The sequence below is a fragment of the Lepisosteus oculatus genome, chromosome 7 (genome assembly GCF_040954835.1).
Source record: "Lepisosteus oculatus isolate fLepOcu1 chromosome 7, fLepOcu1.hap2, whole genome shotgun sequence".
Lineage (NCBI taxonomy): Eukaryota > Metazoa > Chordata > Actinopteri > Semionotiformes > Lepisosteidae > Lepisosteus > Lepisosteus oculatus.
The window spans coordinates 10,997,447-11,020,732 of record NC_090702.1 but is presented as its reverse complement, the minus strand read 5'-3'; the positions used below and the strand labels follow the sequence as shown (position 1 = coordinate 11,020,732).

Here is a 23,286-nt window from a genome sequence, read left to right as displayed (position 1 = left end):
GTCTTCTTTCAGCTTTCATTTTTACGCTGACGATACTCAAATATACATCCATACCAAACCTGGCACTGATGTGGCTGTCTCTATTCTAATTGCATCTCTGACATAAAAATTTGGATGGCTCAAAACTTCCTTCATCTTAACTGTGACAAGACTGAAGTCATTCTTATTGGTACCCCCCATCAACTTCATAAAGCCAGTCCTGTAACCCTGTCTGTAGATGGATCTGTACTTGAGCTTCAATCAAAATTGAAAAACCTTGGGCTTATATTCGATTCTGGCTTAACATTCGACCCACATGTGCAGCATACTGTCAAAATATATTTTTTTTTACCTTAGAAATATCGCTAGACTACGCCCTATGCTATCATTAACTGTGGCTGAAAAGCTGATCAACACATCTGTATTCTCTCGAATTGACTACTGTAATGCTCTACTTGCTGGGTTATCTAAATCTGCTCTGAACAAACTGCGGTATGTCCAAAATTCAGCAGCCAGAATCCTGACCAGGTCTAGTGCAAGTGTTCACATTACTCCTATCCTTGAGTCCTTGCACTGGCTTCCGGTCAAATTCCGTGTAGACTTTAAAATCCTCATGCTCACCTATAAGGCTCTGCATGGCTTGGCACCTCAGTACCTGTCTGAACTATTATCGCCCTACTCCCCACCTCTCAACCTTCGCTCTTCTAATTCTGCTCTCCTTACTGTCCCCCAAGCCCATCTACATTGTATGGGTGACAGGGCCGTTTCCTGTTATGCCCTCAAGCTCTGGAACTCTATCCCCAAGGATAACAGAGAGTCACCTTCTCTAAACTCCTTCAAATCTAGACTAAAAACCCTCTTATTCGGAAAAGCCTTTACTTAACTGGTTCCATTCTTCACCCCTCTGCTTTTCTTAGTACCACCATCCACGTCTCCACTGTGTATTGTAATTGTGTTTTATCTTGTGTGTTCTCTTTATTTATTGTTGTTGTCATCCTGTAAAGCGCTTTGAGAAGCCACCTTTAAAGGCACTATATAAAATAAAGTTTCTTATTATATTATTTATTACATGCCACAAACCACATATAGTGACCATGTGGTGGTACTTGTGGTCCTTTCTGTTGCTGTGTCAGGGCTGCCTGTGTCACTATAGTTCCTGGTAGAGGTGGAAAGACTCTTAAGAACAGCCATCTACCCCCACACCTTTCTCCAGACATCACAAGACATATATGCATTTACAACAGCAAGCAAAAAAAGGAAAATACTCTGGAAATCAAGTCAAATTCCAAATCTGTAGTTTTATGTCAAATGTTAAGACTGGATTAATTAATGTTGTCAGAAGAATACATCTGTGCCGTTTCACTGCTCTGTTTTAAGCAAAAAACGACCATATGAGTTCAAGCAGAACAAAATGTAGAAGTAGATTGTGGTCTGTAAATGGTTCAAAACAAAATACAGGTGAACATTCCCCAAGAAAAGAAAAATTAGTGACACATTCAAATGCTTTGCTATTCTGTATTTTTCATTAACATACCTGCTCCTAACTCATCCTTGCACAAAAAAGACTGTGACATATATTAAACACTGCATTTGTACTCCTAAAAATGTAGAGCATAGCTTTGGTACAGGAATTAAAACATTTTTTATACATTTACTAACTAGACAATTTGCAGTAGGATCTCAAGACAAAGTTGCAAATCATAAAACAACAAAATATAATCCAAAAGTCCTAAAACAGTTGTTGTAAGCCCATACTATATTTTAAATTAAACTGGTGCAGTTGCTGTGGAGCTGAACCCCATTTTATAATCTTGTACTGTACTCATATCACTTTGTCCCACAATACTGAAAATATAGTTTTCAAATTGTTGTCTGTTGACTGTTGAAAATTATTTGCTGACTCCCACTTTCTGACAAATCTCACACTTGTGCAATATATTTTAATTAGATATTCTTGATAAGCACTATGGAATTGCTATTTATGTGGTTCAGTATTGTTCTTGTATGATATATTGTAAGCAGTATTTATTTCTATTTGTTAAATTGACCCCTGACATATGTAGATTATTTCCTTTTTATATATAATATAACAATAATTAATAATTGTTTAAAATTTACAATGATTTTCTGGACACTCCACTCAAAGCACTTTACAGATAATGGGGACTCCTCTCCACCACAACTTGAACTTGAACTTGAACTTTATTGCCATATGTAACCGGTACTGGTACAATGGAATTCTTACTTACAGAAAGTCTCTCGATTATAAAACAAGTGTAAAAAACAAAACAAAGTGCAAACAGTGCATCAAGACAATGTACAAACAAACAATAGACAATGTGCAAGTAAACATGCAGACAGTTTGAATGTAAACAATACAGACGTGTAAACAATGACTGGAGACGTACAATTAATAAATTACAATGAGGTAGATGGTGATGGTGTAGGTGTGGTCCGAGGGGGATGGCTAAATGTGTTCGCCAGTCTCACTGCTTGTGGATAGAAGCTATTGAAGAATCTAGTGGTAAGTGTCCGTATGCTCTTATATCTCTTGCCTGAGGGCAGTGGGGTGAAGAGCTCATGCCCTGGGTGGTGACTGTCCTCTGTGATGGCCAGAATTCTACCACGGCAGCGGTCCTCATAGAGCTGTTTAATCTCGGTGAGACCGCAGCCGATGATCTTCTGGGCCATATTGACCATTCTCTGCAGTGCCTTTCTTTCTCGCGAAGAGGTGTTGCCATACCACACGGTGATCCCGTTGGTGAGGACGCTCTCGATAGTGCAGCGGTAGAAGTTCACCAACACATGTGTTGGCATCCCCCATCGCTTGAGGCACCTCAAGAAATAAAGGCGCTGCTGAGCCTTCTTCATGATAGAGTCAGTGTTCACAGTCCAGGTTAGATCTTTAGAGATGTGAATTCCCAAAAACCTAAAGCCGGTGACTGTTTCCACTTCCGTTCCATCAATACTGAGTGGGCTGTGAGTGTGTGGCCTGTGTCTCCGAAAGTCCACTATTAGCTCTTTCGTTTTCTTATGTGCAGCATCCACCTGGATGATGTAACGGCAGCCATAGTGAGCCAGAACGCTCACCACACAGGGGGGAGGAGAGCAGAGTAATGAAGCCAATTTATAGATGGGGATTAATAGGAGGCCATCATTGTTAAGGGGCAATGAGAAATTTGGCCAGGACACCAGGGTTACATCCCTACTCTTTTCGAGAAATACCCTGGGATTTTTAATTACCACAGAGAGTCAGGACCTTAGTTTTACTTCTCATCCGAAGGATGGCGCCTGTCTGCGTCACTATACTGGGGCATTAGGACCCACGTGGACTGCAGGATGAGCGTCCCCTGCTGGCCCCACTAACACCTCTTCTAGCAGCAACCTTAGTTTTTCCCAGGAGGTCTCCCATCCAGGTACTGACCAGGCTCACACCTGCTTAGCTTCAGTGGGTTGCCAGTTGTGAGTTGCAGAGTGATATGGCTGCTGCCAATATATGTACTGTATTTACCTTTTCTTAACCTCAACAGAAAACAAAAACAAAAAAAACTGTTATTCAAATAGTTTGTTACATCCAAAGAGGATTATTCTTATTATTTGACTCTCTTTTTACAATTACTGTATAGTATATCTGAACATCTAAAATGAACCAACATCTAAACAAATAATGTAAAGAGTTTTTAAATTATCTGAAATATATTTCAACCGTGATCGATTGTATCTGACGTAAAATACACTGTAGCTTTCTTAATTAGAACTCAAATGTTTTTTTTATTTTGTATTTTATGAATTACACTTTGTGCCATCTATCTATTTTCTAACCATCCAGCCATTTTTAACGGCTTTATCTAAAACAGAGTGTCTGGGGAGTGAGAGCCTAACCTGGTAAGAAATGGGTACAAGGCAGGATACAACCTGTATGGTACATCAGTCCACCACAGACCACATACAGATACTGTATGAATACACATTCACAACATAGCCACCTTTTCTAGAGGTAAATTAACCTACCAGTACTATATGTCTTGGACTGTGGGAGGAAACCAGAGCACCTGGAGGAAATCCATGAAAGGATGAATAGAACACACAAACTCCACACAGATAGCACCCCAGGAATTGAACCCAGTTCCCCAGCAGAGCAAAGTTTGTACTGCCACAGGAATTTCTGGCCAACTGATTATACTTTTTTTCACAAGGTGTGAATACTCTAAGAATAAATCTAATTACCCTCTCCATTTAGAAAACATATGCCAGTGTGAATGATACACAAAGTTTAAAGGAACAATAGTACATCAGCAGCAAGATACAGTATATCATTTTGAAAATGGGGATTGGTGTAGGGCTTCATCAAAAGTGAAGCAGTGGCATGTGACAGTAAATGTTCTATAGGTAGAGTTAGGGGTCTCAGATGTCACTTTATGTTTACCTCAATGGTTTTGACCATTGCAAGCCCATTTCTGAATTAAAACAAAAGTAACAGGTACAGTATTAGCCAAAGGCAGAGTCTACTGCTTTTACTCCTATAGTTTGGATGTGCTGCTTTATTTGGGAAGATTTGCTCGTATGATTTAAATTTTAACAAGGCCATCATTCCTGTTATACATTAAATGTACAATCACATTTGTGCAATGGCCCAGTTTTACAAGACATAGTTTAACAATTTAACAATTGTTTTTTATTTAAATTTTCAGTTAAATGACATCTCCACACAACTTTATGATTTATTCACCATGCTATGTAACCACCGTATGCTACGTAAAGACAAAAATTATCTCAGAAAATAAATTATAGGGAAAACAGATGAATTACAGTTTGTCTTTGAAGGCAGCGAGACAGGAAAGAAATATGCCCAGAAATAGTACAGATACAGCAAAATGCTATTTGTTTATAACTGACGTACCTGGTAAAACAAAGGAATAAAAATTGTTTCAGTTCCGTGAAACAATTAACCTAAATAATACAAATGTTACAAGGAACAGTTTCTGATTTCCTCTCAGGACTCAAGAGCTAAAAGTGATCCTAAAACACAAAAAGTGCAAGTAAAGCTTCAGTAAGCTTAATTAATCAAAACTAAAACCCAGAAGGCACTGGGAAACACTGCTTCAGCACAATCTGATGAAAACTGTTTGCTTGTGCCTCTAACACGTTCTAGAAGCATTGGGCCCAAGCGCCAGTCATCTGACTGCATTTTGAAACAAGCATGTTTTGTAAGAATCTGTGCTTTTACCAGTCAGCAATTTCTCAGAACACCAACAGGAAATCTGTCATTTTTAATTAATCAAGGCCTCCTGACATGCTTTGGTGGAGGCAATGTTTGGTAGTGAGGATCATGTGCTGTTGCTGCTTAGCAACTGTTTGCCAAAGCCCTTCTAAGGGAGAGCCCTTAGATCTTCCTGTGGATTTTCACACCAGCCTGTCACTGCAATAGCCTCCAGTCTGAAACTCAGCAATGTAAACAGTCATTACTCTTCAGGAGGAGCCTTGTTAAAACAGTTTGTTATCCATGCATTAGAGACATGCAGCTCAGTCAATTTTGTGCTGAGATACCATTCTCAGGACAAAACATTTCACATTCTTTTAATTTTTTTAGCTGGTGATTCTCTGATTTTACAGCCACTTTCCCATGAATCTGTAAATGTGTTTATAACATTTCAAGTATGTCGTTTAAATTAATGATTATTTTTTAGCCTCCTTTCATTTACAAATACTTTACTATCACATAAAGGTTATTTATAAGAATGTGATTACCTAGAGTTCTGGCTGATTTATGTGCTCTGTACTGTATGTTCAATTATAATTATGCAACAGTACATGTTTTGTGGCAGAGGGCAGAATAGTGGCTAAGGTTTCGGATTTCAATAAGGTTGTGGGTCAGAATTCTCACTGTGGAGACTACTGCTTAACTCTTCAAGTAAGCAAGGTACTGTATTTCACACTGATGTCTTCAATCCACCCAGTTTTAAAAAAAGGTAAATAGAATAGAGTCACATAATCTAAATCTGATTAATCCTATAGCAAATCAGTTACTCTACAAGACTCCAATATTAACGTTAACTTTACTTTATCTCTATATGACATCAATCCTAACCACAATTCTTTTAAATTGAATAAATGACACAATTATTTAGTGTTTTTAAACACAATTATGGATATGTCTATATCTACTGCAAAATAGATTAAGTGTATTCTGATACATGTAAGTACAATATGTTGTTGGGGCCCCTTGTTTTGTCAGGTTTACAGTTGTGCTAGAAAGTCTGTGAATTTCTGCATAGATTTGACCTAAAATCTGATCAGATCTTCATCTAAGTCATACAAATAGATAAAAATAACCCAATAAAACAAATAATCGAAAAAGGATATACCTTTTAATTCATTTATTGATCAAAATGATCCAACATTAAATGTCTTTGTTGGAAAAAGTGAACCTATGCTTTCAGTAACTGGTGCGACCCCACTGAGCAGCAATTACTTCAACCAAATGTTTACAGTAACTGTTGATCAGAGAACTAGAGAAGTAGTTTACAACCTTCGACAGCACACTTTTTAGTTGACACAACAGGAATTTGCAGAGATGGTGCATATTAAAGGCTTTAACCCATGCATCTTCTTATCCAATAACTAGGAAACCCCCCAGAAGGGCACAGCACACTCTTTAAAAGGGAGGTTCTAAGAATGAGAATATCTACCGATTTTTCTTATCTGTTACTGCTTCTATTCAGAGCTGACCATTCATTAGTAAGAAAGCAGAGCAGCAGTAAAATTAAAAAACGATACAGTTAAAGATTATCAAAAAGAGTTAAAAGTAGAGAATCAAGGAAAAACAATATGCGTTTGGAAGAAAGAAGAAGAAACAATTCCCTCCTGAGACCTCTGGTTGCACAGCAGGTGAATGAAGAAAAAACCACAACTGTGAAGACTGGAAAGAGAAATGCCTAACACGAAGTCACTGATACAGAGAATGAATCAGAGTTTAATGGTGATGATTCAAATGGCATCTGAACACACAAAACATTGGTTGTAAACATTAATGATGATCAAAATCTGACGGACAGTGAAAACCTTTAAATAGAACAGTATTAATAATAATAATAATTGCTTACACTTATATAGCGCTTTTCTGGACACTCCACTCAAAGCACTTTACAGGTAATGGGGACTCCCCTCCACCACCATCAATGTGCAGCATCCACCTGGATGATGCGACAGCAGCCATAGTGCGCCAGAACGCACACATCAGCTATCAGGGGGGAGGAGAGCAGAGTAATGAAGCCAATTCATAGATGGGGATTATTAGGAGGCCATAACTGGTAAGGGCCAATGAGAAATTTAGCCAGGACACCAGGGTTACATCCTTACTCTTTTCGAGAAACACCCTGCGGTTTTTAATGATTACAGAGAGTCAGGACCTCAGTTTTATGTCTCATCCGAAGGACAGCGCCTGTTTACAGTATAGTGTCCCCGTCACTATACTGGGGCATTAGGACCCACATGGACCGCAGGGTGAGTGCCCCCTGCTGGACCCACTAACACCTCTTCCAGCAGCAACCTTAGTTTTTCCCAGGAGGTCTCCCATCCAGGTACTGACCAGGCTCACACCTGCTTAGTTTCAGTGGGTTGCCAGTTGTGAGTTGCAGAGTGAGTGCTGGCTAAGAATTAAGAATGATCTACTTAAAAAAACAGTATGACTATTTCAGAAAGGAAGTAAGTACATTGCAGAAATGTATACCAGTAGAAGCAATAAATTACAAGGGGAATATCCACCTTTCAGATAACTCATATAATTCACATTCATCCAGATAATTCATATCTGTTAGTCATTATGAACTCATAAAAAAAATATTTCAAAATTAGATCATTTTTAGTTTTACTTACAATTTAGTGTGCTTAAACTGATTACAGATTTTTTTTCAGTACATAATTGTAAGTGCTGTTCTAATAAAAGGTGTTCACTATTGGTCAGATTTTTATCATCCTTTAGTTGTTCTCTGATTTATATTGAGCTTGCAATATATACATTATATATACATTTATTATTTAGATAAAAAAAATACAAAGACATCACAATGGAGTGTATAGCTGATTTATAACACTGCAATAATTCTCTGAAGAGGAATTGGGGTCATTCTCACAATGATGCACTTCCCAAAGTCAGAGATAAGTATCAGATTACTAGAACTGGACTACAAATTTGCTCACTTACACTGCACCCAAAATTACTTCTGAGTTTTAGCTTTATAAAGTAAATCACATAATTATCAAAGTTCTCGCTGCCATCAAGCATGCAACAAGAAAACTGCAGCATTGCAGAGCTTTGTGATATCCTAATGCCATTAACAAGCTACAAGTATGGAGCCCGAGTCCCAGAAAACCTCTACACAGCTGCCACTACTCAGACTCTCCCTGCCATGGTTCCAGTTACATTCTACTGCACAGGCCTTCCAATAAATGCTGTAATATTCCCAATTAATAACAAAAATTCAGCATCCATTCAGCTTGGCATACCTCACAGAAACTCAAAAGAAAGTTCTGAACCTTGCAGATGTAAAACCAACCAGAAGACTGTGTCAAAAGACTGCACAGTGAATGATGGAATAAGTTGCTGAGAGTTTTTGCTTAATGCTTCTTCATGTAACAGTTGTGAAACATCCAGAATATAAATAAACTATGCTAGAACTTGGGAACACCTGTACACATACAGTATATAAATTTTAAATGTAGAGCGCTAGTAACTCAGCTTCCCTTTAACGATTTGGAGTAATTACCTTTTAGTGGATCGAAATAATAAAAACAAATCTTTATAGATGGAGCAAATAAAAAGAGATAAGGAAAATTCTAAACTCGGGGGACATGAATGGTATGTCTATAACATGATGAGAAGGAAACTTTTGTGCTTATATTCAGTGCATGATTACTGAGGTTAATTAAATTTAAAGCTTGAAAATGTATTTAACAATTATTTCTGCAGGATTTTCCTGTTTATTACTCTCCTATTCCAGATACTTTCTTCTTGGAAATTATGATAAACTAGTAGGGAAATTATGACAAACTGGTGGACGTATCACTATACTGTATAAGAGTAATGGCATTCATACTTGACCTCTTCAATGCCAATAGAGCATAAGATGACTGAAACAGGACAGGATTTTAAAGTTCTGTCTCAAAGTGTCTGGTGAACACAGAGTAATAATTTTATCTTTTGACTTACCTGTTAAAAAAGTCAAAAATACCAAAAATGTGCTTCTCACAGAGTGGAACCTTTAATAATACTGAACACCAACTCAACCTGTTGCCCATCTACAGTAGTTCATTCTTTTTCAAATTATTTCTGCAACTCCTTAAATATTTAATTGAGGTATACAATAGCAAGATCAGCATGCCAGTAAAGCTGAATCAAAGTACTGAAGATGCTTGTGCTGAAAGTGTCAAATGCTGATTAGCCACGTTCTAGACAGTGGTTCCCAACACCAGTCCTGAATGATTACTGTGTCAGATGAGGTCTAAATCACTAGTGCTACTGATGCTTTTAATTGATCAGTTTATTTTTGTGTATTCATGATGTTTCTAAGATTAGTCCTGAGTTTTAAAAATTCCCTACTTAGAACATATTGTTTTCAACAACTTCAGTGTACAGAGTTTTGAGCTGTCATTCCTCAAATGTTCTAAACTTAAATTCTGACTAAAGGTTTATGATGAACAGACGTGAGAAACAGAAGTGGGAATGACCATGTATGACACAATCTCACTATCTTTGTTAGCTTAATTACTTCTGGATCTGTTGGTTACATTTCAGGCAAACACATCTGATTTCTGAAACACAAGATTTGTGCATGACTGACAGAAATTAGAAATAGCCATTCAATGTTTTCAGAACTAAAAGATTATTGTGTTGGTTATTGCATTGTATACGGATTCTTTACAACACCAACAGATCATAATCATTTCCAAACGAGAACAGAGATCAGAATGAATCGTACAAAACTTCTGACCAACAGAAACAGTCCCAGTTTAGAGATATCTGCCAACTCTGTAATATTTGAAATAGTCTACTACATCTCAAAAACTGAAGAGGTTTAGGTGATCTTGCCTCTTTCATCTTTGCAGCGCTGAACGTGGGGGTCAGAATGCTACGGACTCTCTTCCATCTCTCGTCACGTAAAAACAGAATGCTCTCACTGATTGGCTTGGTGCTCAGCCTCAGGTGCTGCAAAATACAAAATATATTAAATCAAGCAAGTATGTGCAAAGACAGCATTCAAATTCTACCATGATTTTACATTACATTGTGAATGACAAATATGAATATATATATATGTCGAAGGTATTAAAGCATAAGAGAGCTGCACTGATCCTGGAGGCCTGCAAGTTTTAAAGGCTGCTTTAAGTCAAACAGTAGAGATCTGGCAAGCATTTTCACTCTACCTATTCAAGCAAGTAACTGATCCATCAGAGCTATTCAGCTCAGCTGGAATGAAAGTCATAGGACACTAACGATCTCTAGGACCAGGACTGAGGAACCCTGAATTAAAGTTACATTATTAGGCTCATTTGCTCGTAAGTTGTCTGTATCCCATTTAAAACCATTATGCTATCTCTTTTGGTTCCAGATAAATGTGCTGCAATTACAGGATTTTTTAAAGAAATGTATTTCACTTACTGTAAATTGTTATCATCACAACATTTCACCACAACTTTTATAAACTTGAATTGTATAGCCAGAGATTCAATCATTTTTTTTTAAATAGAATGATACAAATTTCACTCAAATGCAAAAAAAATCTGATATACTGACTGTATATCAGCAAATATATACTGTACTGTGAGGAACATACAAGATATACTGTACAACACTTTTCAAAAGAAGCAATTGATTGTCCATACACTTATATTAATATTCACATAGAAATTGCTGCCCCCAAGGCTTATTTTGTAAAACTTTCAAACTAATAGTGCCTTTTCAATGACTACCAAATCCAAAGAATTCACAGCATGTTTTTGTTATTTTCTTATTCCTATTTCATTTATTTGGAAAATGTTAAAGCCAGCGCAGCCACTTTGTCTCATTTGAGGAGATCTGGTCTTGTTTTCCTCTTCGAACTGCAGGCCTGTCATATTCCCCTGTCAGTTCTGATACGATGAACTCAGAGGAGACATATGAGCACAAGCTGTCTTCTTTTACTTTTTACCCTTCAAATGTCCTTCACGTAGATCCCCTATGACCCACTTCAGTAACTCAGAACAAACTCTACTAGTAAAGGGAGTGAAATGAATTCACTGAACAGTTCACTCAGAGTTCTCTCTCTGAAGCCTCCCTAAAATTCCCCTGTCAAAGAAGCTCAGTTTCCACTAGATGTTATCTAAAAATCAACATATACTGTAGAGGCAGTAATATATTCTCTTCACTCTATTGAGCCTGATCAGGCTAATGACTCACATCTAGAATAGGACTACAAAGAACAGTGACCCAATGTGCTTACTGTCAGGAGACTATACCTACATTAGCATTAAACTTCAGAATGTGATTTTAAGTCTTATCAGAATTCAGGATAATAAGAGATAACTGGTAAGTTTGGGAACTATCTCACCATAACTCTTTTTTTACTCTAAGATTCCATTATGTAAATCCAACCATTATGAGAAAACTATATATTACTGCTAAAGGGTCACAGCCACTTGGAGCATCAGAAGCACAGGACAGATGGTGGGAATAAACCCTGGACAGGACACCAGTCCATCAGAGGACACACACAAGTACACTTTACAGATAACGTAGACCTGGAGAAGGTACTGTATATAACCATGTTCCTCAAGACATATTGTTGAGGTACTGCAGGAGTATGAGGTGCTGGTGTCACTTCTATAGCCTCTCTGATTCCTTCATTCTTAGAGAGTTGGGTCCATATACTTAGCTTTAAGTCACATCCATTCAGGTAAGATCCAGCCATTCAAAATACGTGAAGTACGCTGCGTCAAAGCCTCTGGAAGCACCCTGTAAAACTGCCAGGTGGAGCTGTTGTCAGAAAACGCCCGGTTTCGAATCCTGGTCACTGCTGAGGGACAATCTTTTTCCAATTAAGAATTTAAGTTGTATACTCTTTAGACTTTCAATAATTTTAAATTGTGTATAACAGCATGTTAATCATTAAACATTAAAAAGTCGGTATATTTTATAAAAACAAGATTGCTCCGTTGGACAAGAGTACACAACCTTTAACCTTCATCATAAATATTTTCATTATGCATGAATATTTTTAAGTCTTTAACTTGGTAACTTACATGGGTTCTGGTTTTAGCATGCTTGTTCTAACATTATTAAGCTTATATTGTGTACTTATAACGTTTTATCCTTTTCTAAGAATACGTACTGTAGGAAGATCACCACTTGCTATTAATGTAAAAAAAAAAAAGTTGTACTGTTTTAATACCACTTGATAGTAATATTAATATGGATTCGTGTAACTAAGCAGCTAAAATATTTTGGAAACATATTTTGGACATTTTGAAAACATTTTGACACTCGTTTTTTTTAAAAGCTTGTATTGTTCTTGTAGTGGTAATGGAAAACATACTGTACAGTATGTTGAAACCGTACCATGCCCGTGAACACGTGTTACACCTTCAAGTAAGCCAGTGACTGCTGTTTATTATGTTGAGATGAGGTTGTGTAATAAAAACAAATAACAAAGAGTTATAGAGCAGACACGTTGTGAATCCCCTCATACACTTGTTAAAATGTTCCAATTTTTATGCAATACGGAAGATATTATTAATAGTATAAATAATGAATGACCTTGGACAGGCTGTAAGCTCAAAGCATTACCATGGTCCACTTTCTTTGAAACCGTCCGCATCTGTTTAACTCATTCACCCATGATTATGTGAAAACATTTTGCCTGCCCTTTTCAACAACAGCTTACGTTGCTAAGCGATGCATTCGTGTAATGGCTTAGGATGTGCCTTGCATGATGGAGGTCAGGGGTTTGAACCCAGCTGATGCCATGAGTTTCTTATTAACAAATAAACATTTCTTTGAAAAACTAAAATAGTAAATATTATTGACACTTTCTTGAATTTGTTGGTATTTCTAAATAGCACAACACGTTCAAAGTTAAGTGAGTTAAGTGATTAATCTTTTCTATGAATACTTGCACTCGTTATCGCAGTAAAAGAAACGCATACTTTTTAGAATTTGATTAATAGGGAATGTAATATGGAATCGCGTACTGTATCTAAAGAAATAAATAACAATATAATTATATTCATTGATATGTCATTGTATCTTATTTTTTATTTCATTTTTAAAAATAAACACAAGGCAACCAGCAATCAAATGTCCTGTTTTTTTCTTAACACTCCTTTTTACTTCTTAAACATTTGAAACACTTTAATTTTTTAAATGAAACACGCATTCCATATAGAAATAAAATTATGTTTTCTACAGGTGTTAAACAGATTAGCTGGTTGCTGCCAAAATAGCACATAGATCTAGTACTTGGTGCAGTTTTTTTTAAAAACGTATTTTGAATTAATCGAATTCCAAGTGTGAGTTCATAAAGCCAGAATTACTTACTATCCCTACGTCTGCGAAACACCTGATCATCTACTGTAAAGCAGTTACAGTGCTTTGTGTATATTCCTATCGTAGTGGGGGCAGGGTGTGTAGGGAAAGGTTTAGACTGCAATTGAATTGGGGCTCTGTATTCTTCAAACCTGAAACATTGTTTTCTCCGAAAGTGTTTTCTTCCCTCTTTAGCTGATCTGTTGCTGCCTACGCATCCTTACACAGCTCCCTACGTGAATTCTTGCTCTTGACTTAAAACAAACTGAAAGTAATACACTGATCGCGCTTTGAACCATTTGGTGCAGTGCTTTGTCCATTACCACTACAAGGACAATAAAAGTTTTTTTTTTTAAAAACGGATGTCAAAATGTTTCCGAAATGTCCACCTGTGATATTTAAGGTGCTTTCTTACACGATTCAATATTCATATAACTATGAAGTGATGTTAAATCACTACAACATTTCTTTTTACAGCAAGTGTTGTTCTTACTACGCATTCTTAGAAAAGGATAAAACTTTATAACTTTTTATGCAGTACACAATATAAGCTTAATAATGTTAGAACAAGCACGTTAAAACCAGAACCCATGTAAGTTAAAGATTTATGCATAATTAAAGTATTTATGATGAAGGTGGAAGGTTGTGTACTTTTATCCAACTGAGCAATCTTACTTTGATAAAATATACCAACTTTTTAATGTTTAATTATTAACATGCTATAATACAAAGCTTAAAATTATTAAAAGTCTAAAGTGTATACAACTTGAATTCTTAACTGGAAAAAGATTGTCCCTCAGCAGTGACTGGGATTCGAAACCGGTCGTTTTCTAGTAACAGCTCAATGCTGTACATGAGACATTTAGCTTTATTAGCTCCACCTGGCGGTTTTCCAAGGTGCTTCCGGACGCTATTATCATATTTCAATTTGCATGCGGTATAGTGTGGTATGATGCGCCATGCCTACTGCGTTTTGACGCAGCGTTGTCAGGGAACCGATGGGTACAATAGGAGGATCCTTATGCATAACCGTGAATCCTGCAGAATGTGGAGTAGCACAGGGAGAATCCAAAACACGTAATCCAGGGGCTTGGTCGATTGGAGAAAAAATGAGTGCGGTAACCAGGGAAATCCGAGAAAGACAATCAGAAAAACTAAATCTAAAAGACGTGGTCAAAAAGGCAGGAGCAAAGATTAGGAACCGGGAGATCAGTCAAAAAATGTTAGAAATGCACACAAGAGAAAACTTCTCAATTGAGGCTTCTCAACAGTGAGTACTGAAGGGAAAGGGATGTGGTTGGATAATTGGTCCAGGAGTGAGAATTGTTTGAATCTCATGCATGTGGTAATGTGATGGGTTCAATTAGGAATGAGATTGTGAAGCAGTGGGTTTGGGAATGTAACGGCGATTGCGGGGGAGAATGTGGGGTGTGACAAGCGTACTTCGTGCATTTTGAATGGCTGGATCTGTATGGAAATAAGATCACAGGGGACCTCCAGCATAATTTTAGAAAAGATGGGTTTTGCTTACCTAACTTGTAAGAGTTTTTTAAACAAGCAACAGCAGCAATGGATACACAGAGCATACAATATGGTATATTTTGATTCTGAGAAAGGTTGTGATAAAGTACTTCTTTAAAGATTAATTTTCAAATTACAGACTATAGGTATTCGGAATATTCCAATTTGTAAGTTTGGACTGAGAAATTTACATTGGTTAATTTAAAAAAGATGCACAGATACTCAGATGTGCTTTTGAGTAAATACTAAAACTAAGGTGATATACCTGTAACAACCTGTATGTATGTGCCCTGTGATGGACTGCCACTATATATGTTGTGTATGTATGTGCCCAGTGCTTTCCGGGATACCAACCCACTATAACATTGATTGGATTAGCGGTTATTGAAAGTGACGTGATGTGACTAGACCTTTTTTTAACTGTTTTGATTATGGGCAGGTTTAATGGGCTTCAGAACCAGAATTACAGTTACATTCATGTAATATTTTAAAAGCAGTCAGTAATTGATGTGTTAATGTCTTTTATTATCTGTCTAGATGAATATTCAAAGGTTTTGGACTATTGGTGCATTATAGTTATTTTTGTTCAATCACATGTTAAAGTTGCTGGGCTCTTATACTGGGTAACATCAAACTGCTCAGGAGACAAACTGCTCAGGAGATTCTGATGCCTTTTACACATCTTTTGCTTCTGCAGCACTTGCACTGATGTCTCAGCAGCTGTCAAAGCTGGTTTCTAAAGCGTTAAGAGGTCACATGTATCTAAGCTATCTGCATCAAGTGTATTCTGCAAGTACAGTATCTAAGTGCATTTGCATGAGCAGGCAAGAAAAATCTTGCTGGAGAACTGCCTGTGAAAACTTAAGTCTATCAGTGAATTGCACCACAGTGTGAAAAATGAATACTGAAGTTATTTGGATGAGAGATATGGAGACTATATAATCAGAATTTGATTTTAAAGCTGTGTGAAAATTTTCTGTCTTAATGCTATACTGTGCTCTTTCTCACTTACCATTCTGTTGGGAAAGTTAGTGAAGTCCTTCACCAGGATCTGTTTGATCATGTCAGGCTCGGAAATTACAATGATGGGTCTTCGACCTAAATAATAACTAAAGGAAAACACACACAGCTGTAAGATAAGTCTAGGATTCTCACATTATGACAGCTAAGACACCATAATACTTCAGGGCATTTAAAAAAATAACATATTTGCTTCATTTGTATAATAGTCAATACATAAGAAAAGGTAATACTGTATATACTATGCATACATTTTCTCATCCCTTTCAAGAGTCACTTATCCATTTCAGGGTCATGGTGGCTCAGTGCCTGTCCAGGGAAGCAATGGGTACAAGGCAGGATACACCCTGTATGGGATGCCAGTCCATCGTAGGTCACACACAGACACAAACACACACACTCACATCAGGGCCTTGTTTATGTAAGCCAGTTACCCTACCAGCATGTCTTTAGACTGGGAGGAAACCAGTGCATCTGGAGGAAACTCACACCACCTCATGCAAACTCCCCACAGAAAGCATCCCAGGAATTGAACCCAGGACCCCAGCGCTGTGAGGCAGCAATACTATCAGCCTGTGCCACTATGCTGCAAGTTTTATATGCTTAAATGAGAATGTTGTATCGAGAAATGGGTTGAAATCCTGTCACCCCATCCACATGAGCATTGTTAACAACATGTTACTCTGTTCTCTTCCCCACTGATAGCTGATGTGTGGTGAGCACTCTGGTGCACTATGGCTGCTGTCGTACCATCCAGGTGGATGCTGCACATTGGTGGTGGTGGAGGGGAGTCCTCATGACCTGTAAAGCACTTTGAGTGGAGTGTCCGGAAGAGTGCTACTGTATATACAGTAAGTGTAAGCAATTAATATTATTAATAAGTATTATTATTAGCTCTTGACATGTTATTAGCTCCACACTAGCTTCCATACTGAAAGAGTGGCACATCCGTCACTGACATCACAGTACATCTGAAGACAAATAGAAAGTTACAAGAGTTGCTGTTTTCCTAGAATAAAAAAGTACTGGCCACCAAATTCCAACTATGCTGAGTTCCACTGCTTGTATTCCCAGTCACATTACCTGGCAAGTGATATGACCCAATTTCAGGCTTAAAACATTGGCACCAAAGAGCCTAAACCACACTCGGAATGAGCATTTTTATCAGTGCTATCTCTAGTTAATCTAGACAACCAAGTGTAGGATTTAAATTAGGGTAGCACCTGAGCGAAACTATACTGTAGCTTTAAACACAACTGACCATCACGGAAGAGCTACTTACAGTACATAGAACAGCTACAGTCACATCAGACTGTTCAACAGAGTTACTATAATGGTTATACAGGTTGAGAATCCCTTATCCGAAATTCCTGGGACCGAAAGTGTTGCGGATTTAGGATTATTTCGGATTTCGGTATATTTTTATATTTGCATTTATAAATTGGGACAGCTTGGGGATGGGACCCAAGTCTAAACATGATATCCATTTACATTTCATAATATACCTTATACATATACCCTGAATGTAGTTTTATATAAATTTTTAATAATTTTTTTAACATAATATCATCAGAAAGGAAGATCTGTCACCACCTATGATGTCATGTTTTGATTAAAAGGTTACAGTACATGTACGCCATTTGTATTTTATTTTTTACTATACAGGTATTAAGTTTTATGTAAGGTATAAAAACAAAGCATTGAATATGATTACAGGTAAATAAAATGAAAACTGAAAAAAGTCAGCATTTTATTTTTAAAGTAATGTACAAGTACAGGTAATGACGCTAGTCAAGTTACACTCATACATGGAGGTGAAATTCAGATCTCACGTAAAAATAACGTTTTGTACTTACTGTACAAAAAAACTAAACAAAACATGATGATCACTGCTTACAAACTTGAAGATAAATGCAGCACCAGACATTACAACTACATCAGGTCTGAGAAACTTGAGGGAGATGATACAGTACGTCATCGAAGACATCACTGTGAGCTGGAAAGTTCGGTAAGTTATTTGTGGAATTTTCCATTTGTGATGTGTCATGTCAGCATTAAAAAAACTTTCGGATTTTGGAGGTTTTCGGATTTTGGAATTTCGGATAAAGGATTTTCAACTTGTACAATAAATATGCTTACACTTGATATAATGCAAATTCACTATAGGATTTCTCAGACTTCTAACATTGAAACTGCACTCTAGTAGGCTTGAGTATATAAAGGAATAAGTAATGGTTTATTTTATAAAGAGAAAGAGAAAAGAAACATCATTTTGGCTGTGAACCTTCTTCAGGAGTGAGCAAGAGAGGAAAGTTGGCATGGGTGAACAAAAGCAGGGAGTGGAGAGGAGGGGAGAGTAGACTCTCAGGTGGTGTGAAGTCGAGAGAGGTGGAGAGAGGTGTAAAGTCAAAACTTGCAAATGAATAGAGAGGATTAGAAGGAAACAAATCTGTCATTGAGAGAAGGGGAAAGGTGTGATCCTTGTTTCAGGATAATTTTGGTTTAGCACTTGCAATAGGAGCTGAGAAACCCTTCTTTGAGAACGGAGACAGAGAGATCAGTATGATCATGGTCATGAAATGAGAAACTATGGGCTTGGAGAAATCTTTGATCCTCACAGCCCTGACATGTTCCCTGAAGCAGTCTCCCAGTCTCCTTCCTGTTTCACCAATGTATAGTAGATAGATAGGCATTTTCTGCAAGAGATGCACTAAATAAGATTGCTGGAGGTACAAGATGTCATCTGAGTGATCTGGAATTGTCCAGAGGGTCCCTGAATGAGTTCCTCTCCTCTCCACTCCTGGCTTTTGTACTCCCATGCTTTATCAGCTGCTGGCATTCTTTCTCACACCTGAAGAAGGCTCCACAGCTGAAACATTGTATTTCTTTTCTTCTCTTTTCAACATGGCAAAACTTTTACTTCTTCCTTTGCAGCCTATCCATGCTAATGCAGCTACCTACTAGAGCATAAATATTTACAAGCAAGTACACACTGTGTTAAGTACTGGTTGGCTCATTGTTATACTGTGAATAAGAACATAAGTAAGAACATAAGGAAAGGTTACATATGAGAGGATGCAATTTGCCTCATGTGGCCTAACGGATAAACTACCAGTAGACTACACCATTTGAGATCCTTGAGAAAAGGTGAAAGTACAGTACAGTATGTATGTTTCAATGGGTGCCTAAATGTTCTAGGGATAGATGATTGGTGCCTAAATGATGTACGTAGAGATAGATGATAAATCATTTCTATGATACGGCTTATAAATTACTTTCTTATAACCATGTATAAGTTAATGGAACGTTTATGTGAAAATTTATTTTAGTGGTTTGTTCCAGCAAGCACAGAAAAAAAAGTTTATGCTATGGTGGATTCTTTTCAGTTCTGAAAAGTGCTGTGTCTGAAGCCTATCGGTATGAGCCAAATTACTTTTTATTTTCTGTTGACTCATCAGAATAAAAGGGCTCATTAGATACAACACAACTGTACAAGGGTATGATGAAACTTTGCATTAACTCTTGCTTTTACATAAACTCTTAATCTTTCAGGAAAATAATGTTTATCACTACAAACCACGATCTGCAAGTTTACACTTCAAATTGGAATCTATGTTATTCACAGGTGTGCAGTTGTACTTGATCTTATCTACAGTAGTACTTGAGGAACCAGCTGCATAGTCTACACATACATCAACCACCACTGCTGATATGGCTTGAATCCAGACTTGTTTTTATGGCCTTGTGGAATTTTTCTTGCTACGCATTTGCTTAAGTTAACTGTAGTCAACAGGGTGTCTTGTTGGAGTACATGGCTTGAGTATTCCAGATACCAAATATGCCTTTCAATCTTTCCAATGAGGAAATGATGATGCACTCAAAACTTAGAGAGTAAACTAAACTTTAAACCATTACATACTTATTACCTGGGGTTGCAGTGAATTCTGTCATTCAGATTCAGGAAGGCTCAGAATATTTAAACAGTAGTAGACACATAGTAAAATAACTTTACGAACTTGAACATAAAGACTAGGAGTGATTCAAATAACAACTATAAGGTTGAGTGGTGGGTCAACAGGGCCTGTCTGCATTTTCTCATTCTTTCTTTCTGGGTATGGGGTCACTGATGTCAGTCAAGACATAAAGACACAACTGGCAATTCCAAATGAAGTTGGTGTATAATATATAAAATGGTGGTTCTGTTTCTTTTTTCAGAAAAACGAAAACCATGAATTAGTTGGTAATGACTATAAAATTGGCATAAAAAAGCCTATCCCTTTAATTCATATGTTACAAAACATGATACAGATTTTAGGCTTGAGCAACATGCAAGAAAATACTTTTATCTTGAGGGATTCTTACATATTCTTAACCACTCCTGTCACTGTTACAGTATTTGAATGAATTTTATAATTCACTGAAATATATTATGCAGTTTGTACAATAAAAAATAACCTATACACACTTCTGATGAGCATATTAAAAACAAATTCCTAAAATAAGATAAATCTATGTATTTATTAAGTTAGTTGCATTATGCAGGAAGGATTTTGTTCCTTTCACCCCTGCAAACTACAGTTCCTTATATTTTCCCCACACCACATTGTTCACTTTAATGACATTCCAGTGAAGGAGGTTTTAACTGGAGGCAGAGAACTAGGATAATTAAGTTAATTTATAAAGGCATGATAATTACAGATGACGCCAGTCTAGAAATCTCTGATGTGAATCTTACAAACCTCCTTTTCAGATGGGCAAATATGCTTCTTGTGCTTACTGCAATACTAAACAAAATACTTTACCTCTTTACTGAAGTGTGAAATCAATTTGTCCTCTTAATAAACTTGGTTGTAATTCATCTCTACATATAACAGAAACAAAATCAAGAAGAACAAAAACATCAAATGATATAAGATTGTGAAAAATATCACTAAAACACACACTGTAACTCTACATCAATGAATATTAATATCATGAATCTGTCACACCTGATGAAGGCTTCACAGCCGAAACGTGTTTTCTCTCTTCTCCTTTCAGCATGGAATAAACCTATTACTTGTTCCCATGAATATTAATACAGTAATGAAGCTTTAACAAAGCTTCAGATTCTTTGAGCTTCAGGGCACATGCCAGGCAATGACGAGTTACTGGCTTCTGGGATATAATCTGGGTCCTCAGCACTGCTCTTGAGCATTATCATAAACCACTATCATAAAAACATTGCAGCCTTTTTTGAGGACCATGTGTTAGCTTTCATCTTATGAAATCACTTCCTGCACCAACCCATCAGAGGAAACTCTCAACTGGCTCCCACTCTTACAGATGTTTCACAGTTCACTGGTTCTATAGAGGCTCAGAATGATAGTGATGTCTTTCAGCACATAAAAAACTAACTATAAACTAACTATAGTGGCTTGGATTAACCATTTCGTAATTTAGAGAGAATGACAGAACTCACCCTTTTCAAATGGTGGCAGTTTTTGTACATTTTTTAATAAGGGCTATTTCTAACTGAAAATGTGCTGAACTGAACTTCAGGCTCCTGTCTTTCATAATAAGGCATGGAAATAAAGCCCGATCACACACCATTTGTGGGTAAAAAGTTGGAGAATATGAAACCATCAAGTTTATTTAAAGTTAACACCTAATCTACAGTATCTGTCATCCGCTTCAGTGTTCAAAGCAAGTTCTCTGCCATTGTGGTTTTAAGAATGAGGTTAAAAATCACATCCATTAATTGACCAAGGTACTCCCTTTTTTCTGAGTGTCTGGTTTTCAATAAGAAATTCAGCAGTATCTTTCCGAGAAGAAAACATGAACCAAAAAAATAACAGTGAAAAGATGAAAGTACAGAGAGACAAGGATAAGAAAAACACACAAAGAAAATTTCTTAATACAGTACTTAGATAAAGAACAATGAAAAAGTATAGCACAGTGTGTAGTAATTGTCATGTAATCTGTATTTAATATATGTCCGTTTGTGTATGTTAAGGAGACAAACTGAGAAAAATAAAAAGGAAAGGAACATGCATGGCATGCCTACTTTACAACCAGCTGGTAGGTTTTCTGGAAACATTGACGATTAGCTGCCTTAAAAGCTAATATCCAGCTTTGCACTACTAACAGGATATTTACAGTAGACAGAGAATAGAAAGATTTACAATAATTTAAAAAATGCATATTATCAACTTCTAATGATAATATAGCTAAGATGAGGGAATTCATTTAATGCAAGGTGGACAATCTTGCAAATTGAAACTCTTCTAAATGACTGAATTTAGTAGTGCATGACTAAAAAATAAAATATTAGTGTACCTTTTGACATAGAGTAAATTAAATGAATACAGCAATTAGCAAACACGATATAAAAAACATGAGCTTTTAGTACATAATTCTTAATAGTTCTGTTACAGTATGTTTATTTCTTAATGTTTTAAACTTTTCTTTTACATTATAATAATCTCTTTCTATACGCAAATTTACCTTTCGTGAATGTGAGTATCCATGCAAAATTTTACTGTATGCCGTTTTACGCGATCTTGCACGATTCCCAGATTCTGAGTATCCTCATAGAAGCATCTACAGTATGAGCTGTGTTGCATTCTGACATGACATTTTTTTGCCACGAGAAAAGGAGAGAGAAAGCAACCATGCAGTCTGATGTCGTGCTTTCTCAGTCAACCTCCTTTGGGAGGGGACCTATCCACTTTCCCAGTGTTCTGCACTTATTAGTGTACATACTGTAACTGTATTGGGCTTTTATGTTATTGATATTTGATTCTATAGCTGATGTGTGGTGAGCGTTCTGGCGCACTATGGCTGCTGTCACAACAGATGGTGGTGGAGGGGAGTCCCCATTACCTGTAAAGTGCTTTGAGTGGAGTGTCCAGAAAAGCATTATATAAATGTAAGCAACTATTATTATTATTAAATAATAATAATTTATTAAATCAAAACGGCTCCTAAGTATATGAGAAGGCAAAGAGTCCAGTATTGCTACAGTATAATGTGTCATGAACATTATCTACATGTATGTCATCACAGCAATAAAGTTAAGAATTGAGTCAGAACTTCATTTAAAAGTCATCTATCAATATTATTTCTAAAATATATTGTGATGATTTTCCTTCTGATAATAATTTTACTTTATTAAAGGTGAAAACTTTACCAACAGCGAATTAACCAGGTGTGAGGTTTTTAAGGAAAGG

The 23,286-nt window shown here is 36.8% G+C and overlaps 1 protein-coding gene across 3 annotated transcripts in view; it reads right to left on the bottom strand.

The window, feature by feature from the left end:
• tbxas1 (thromboxane A synthase 1 (platelet)) overlaps positions 1–23,286 on the bottom strand; it is a 129,354-nt gene that overhangs the window by 41,632 nt on the left and 64,436 nt on the right. For all 3 annotated transcript variants that reach the window (XM_006633793.3, XM_069192155.1, XM_069192156.1), the window contains 2 exons: positions 16,071–16,167; positions 10,067–10,183 (listed from right to left, as the gene is read on the bottom strand). In XM_006633793.3, coding sequence (XP_006633856.2) covers positions 10,067–10,183; positions 16,071–16,167 — 214 coding nt within the window. The remainder of the gene's footprint in view (positions 1–10,066; positions 10,184–16,070; positions 16,168–23,286) is intronic.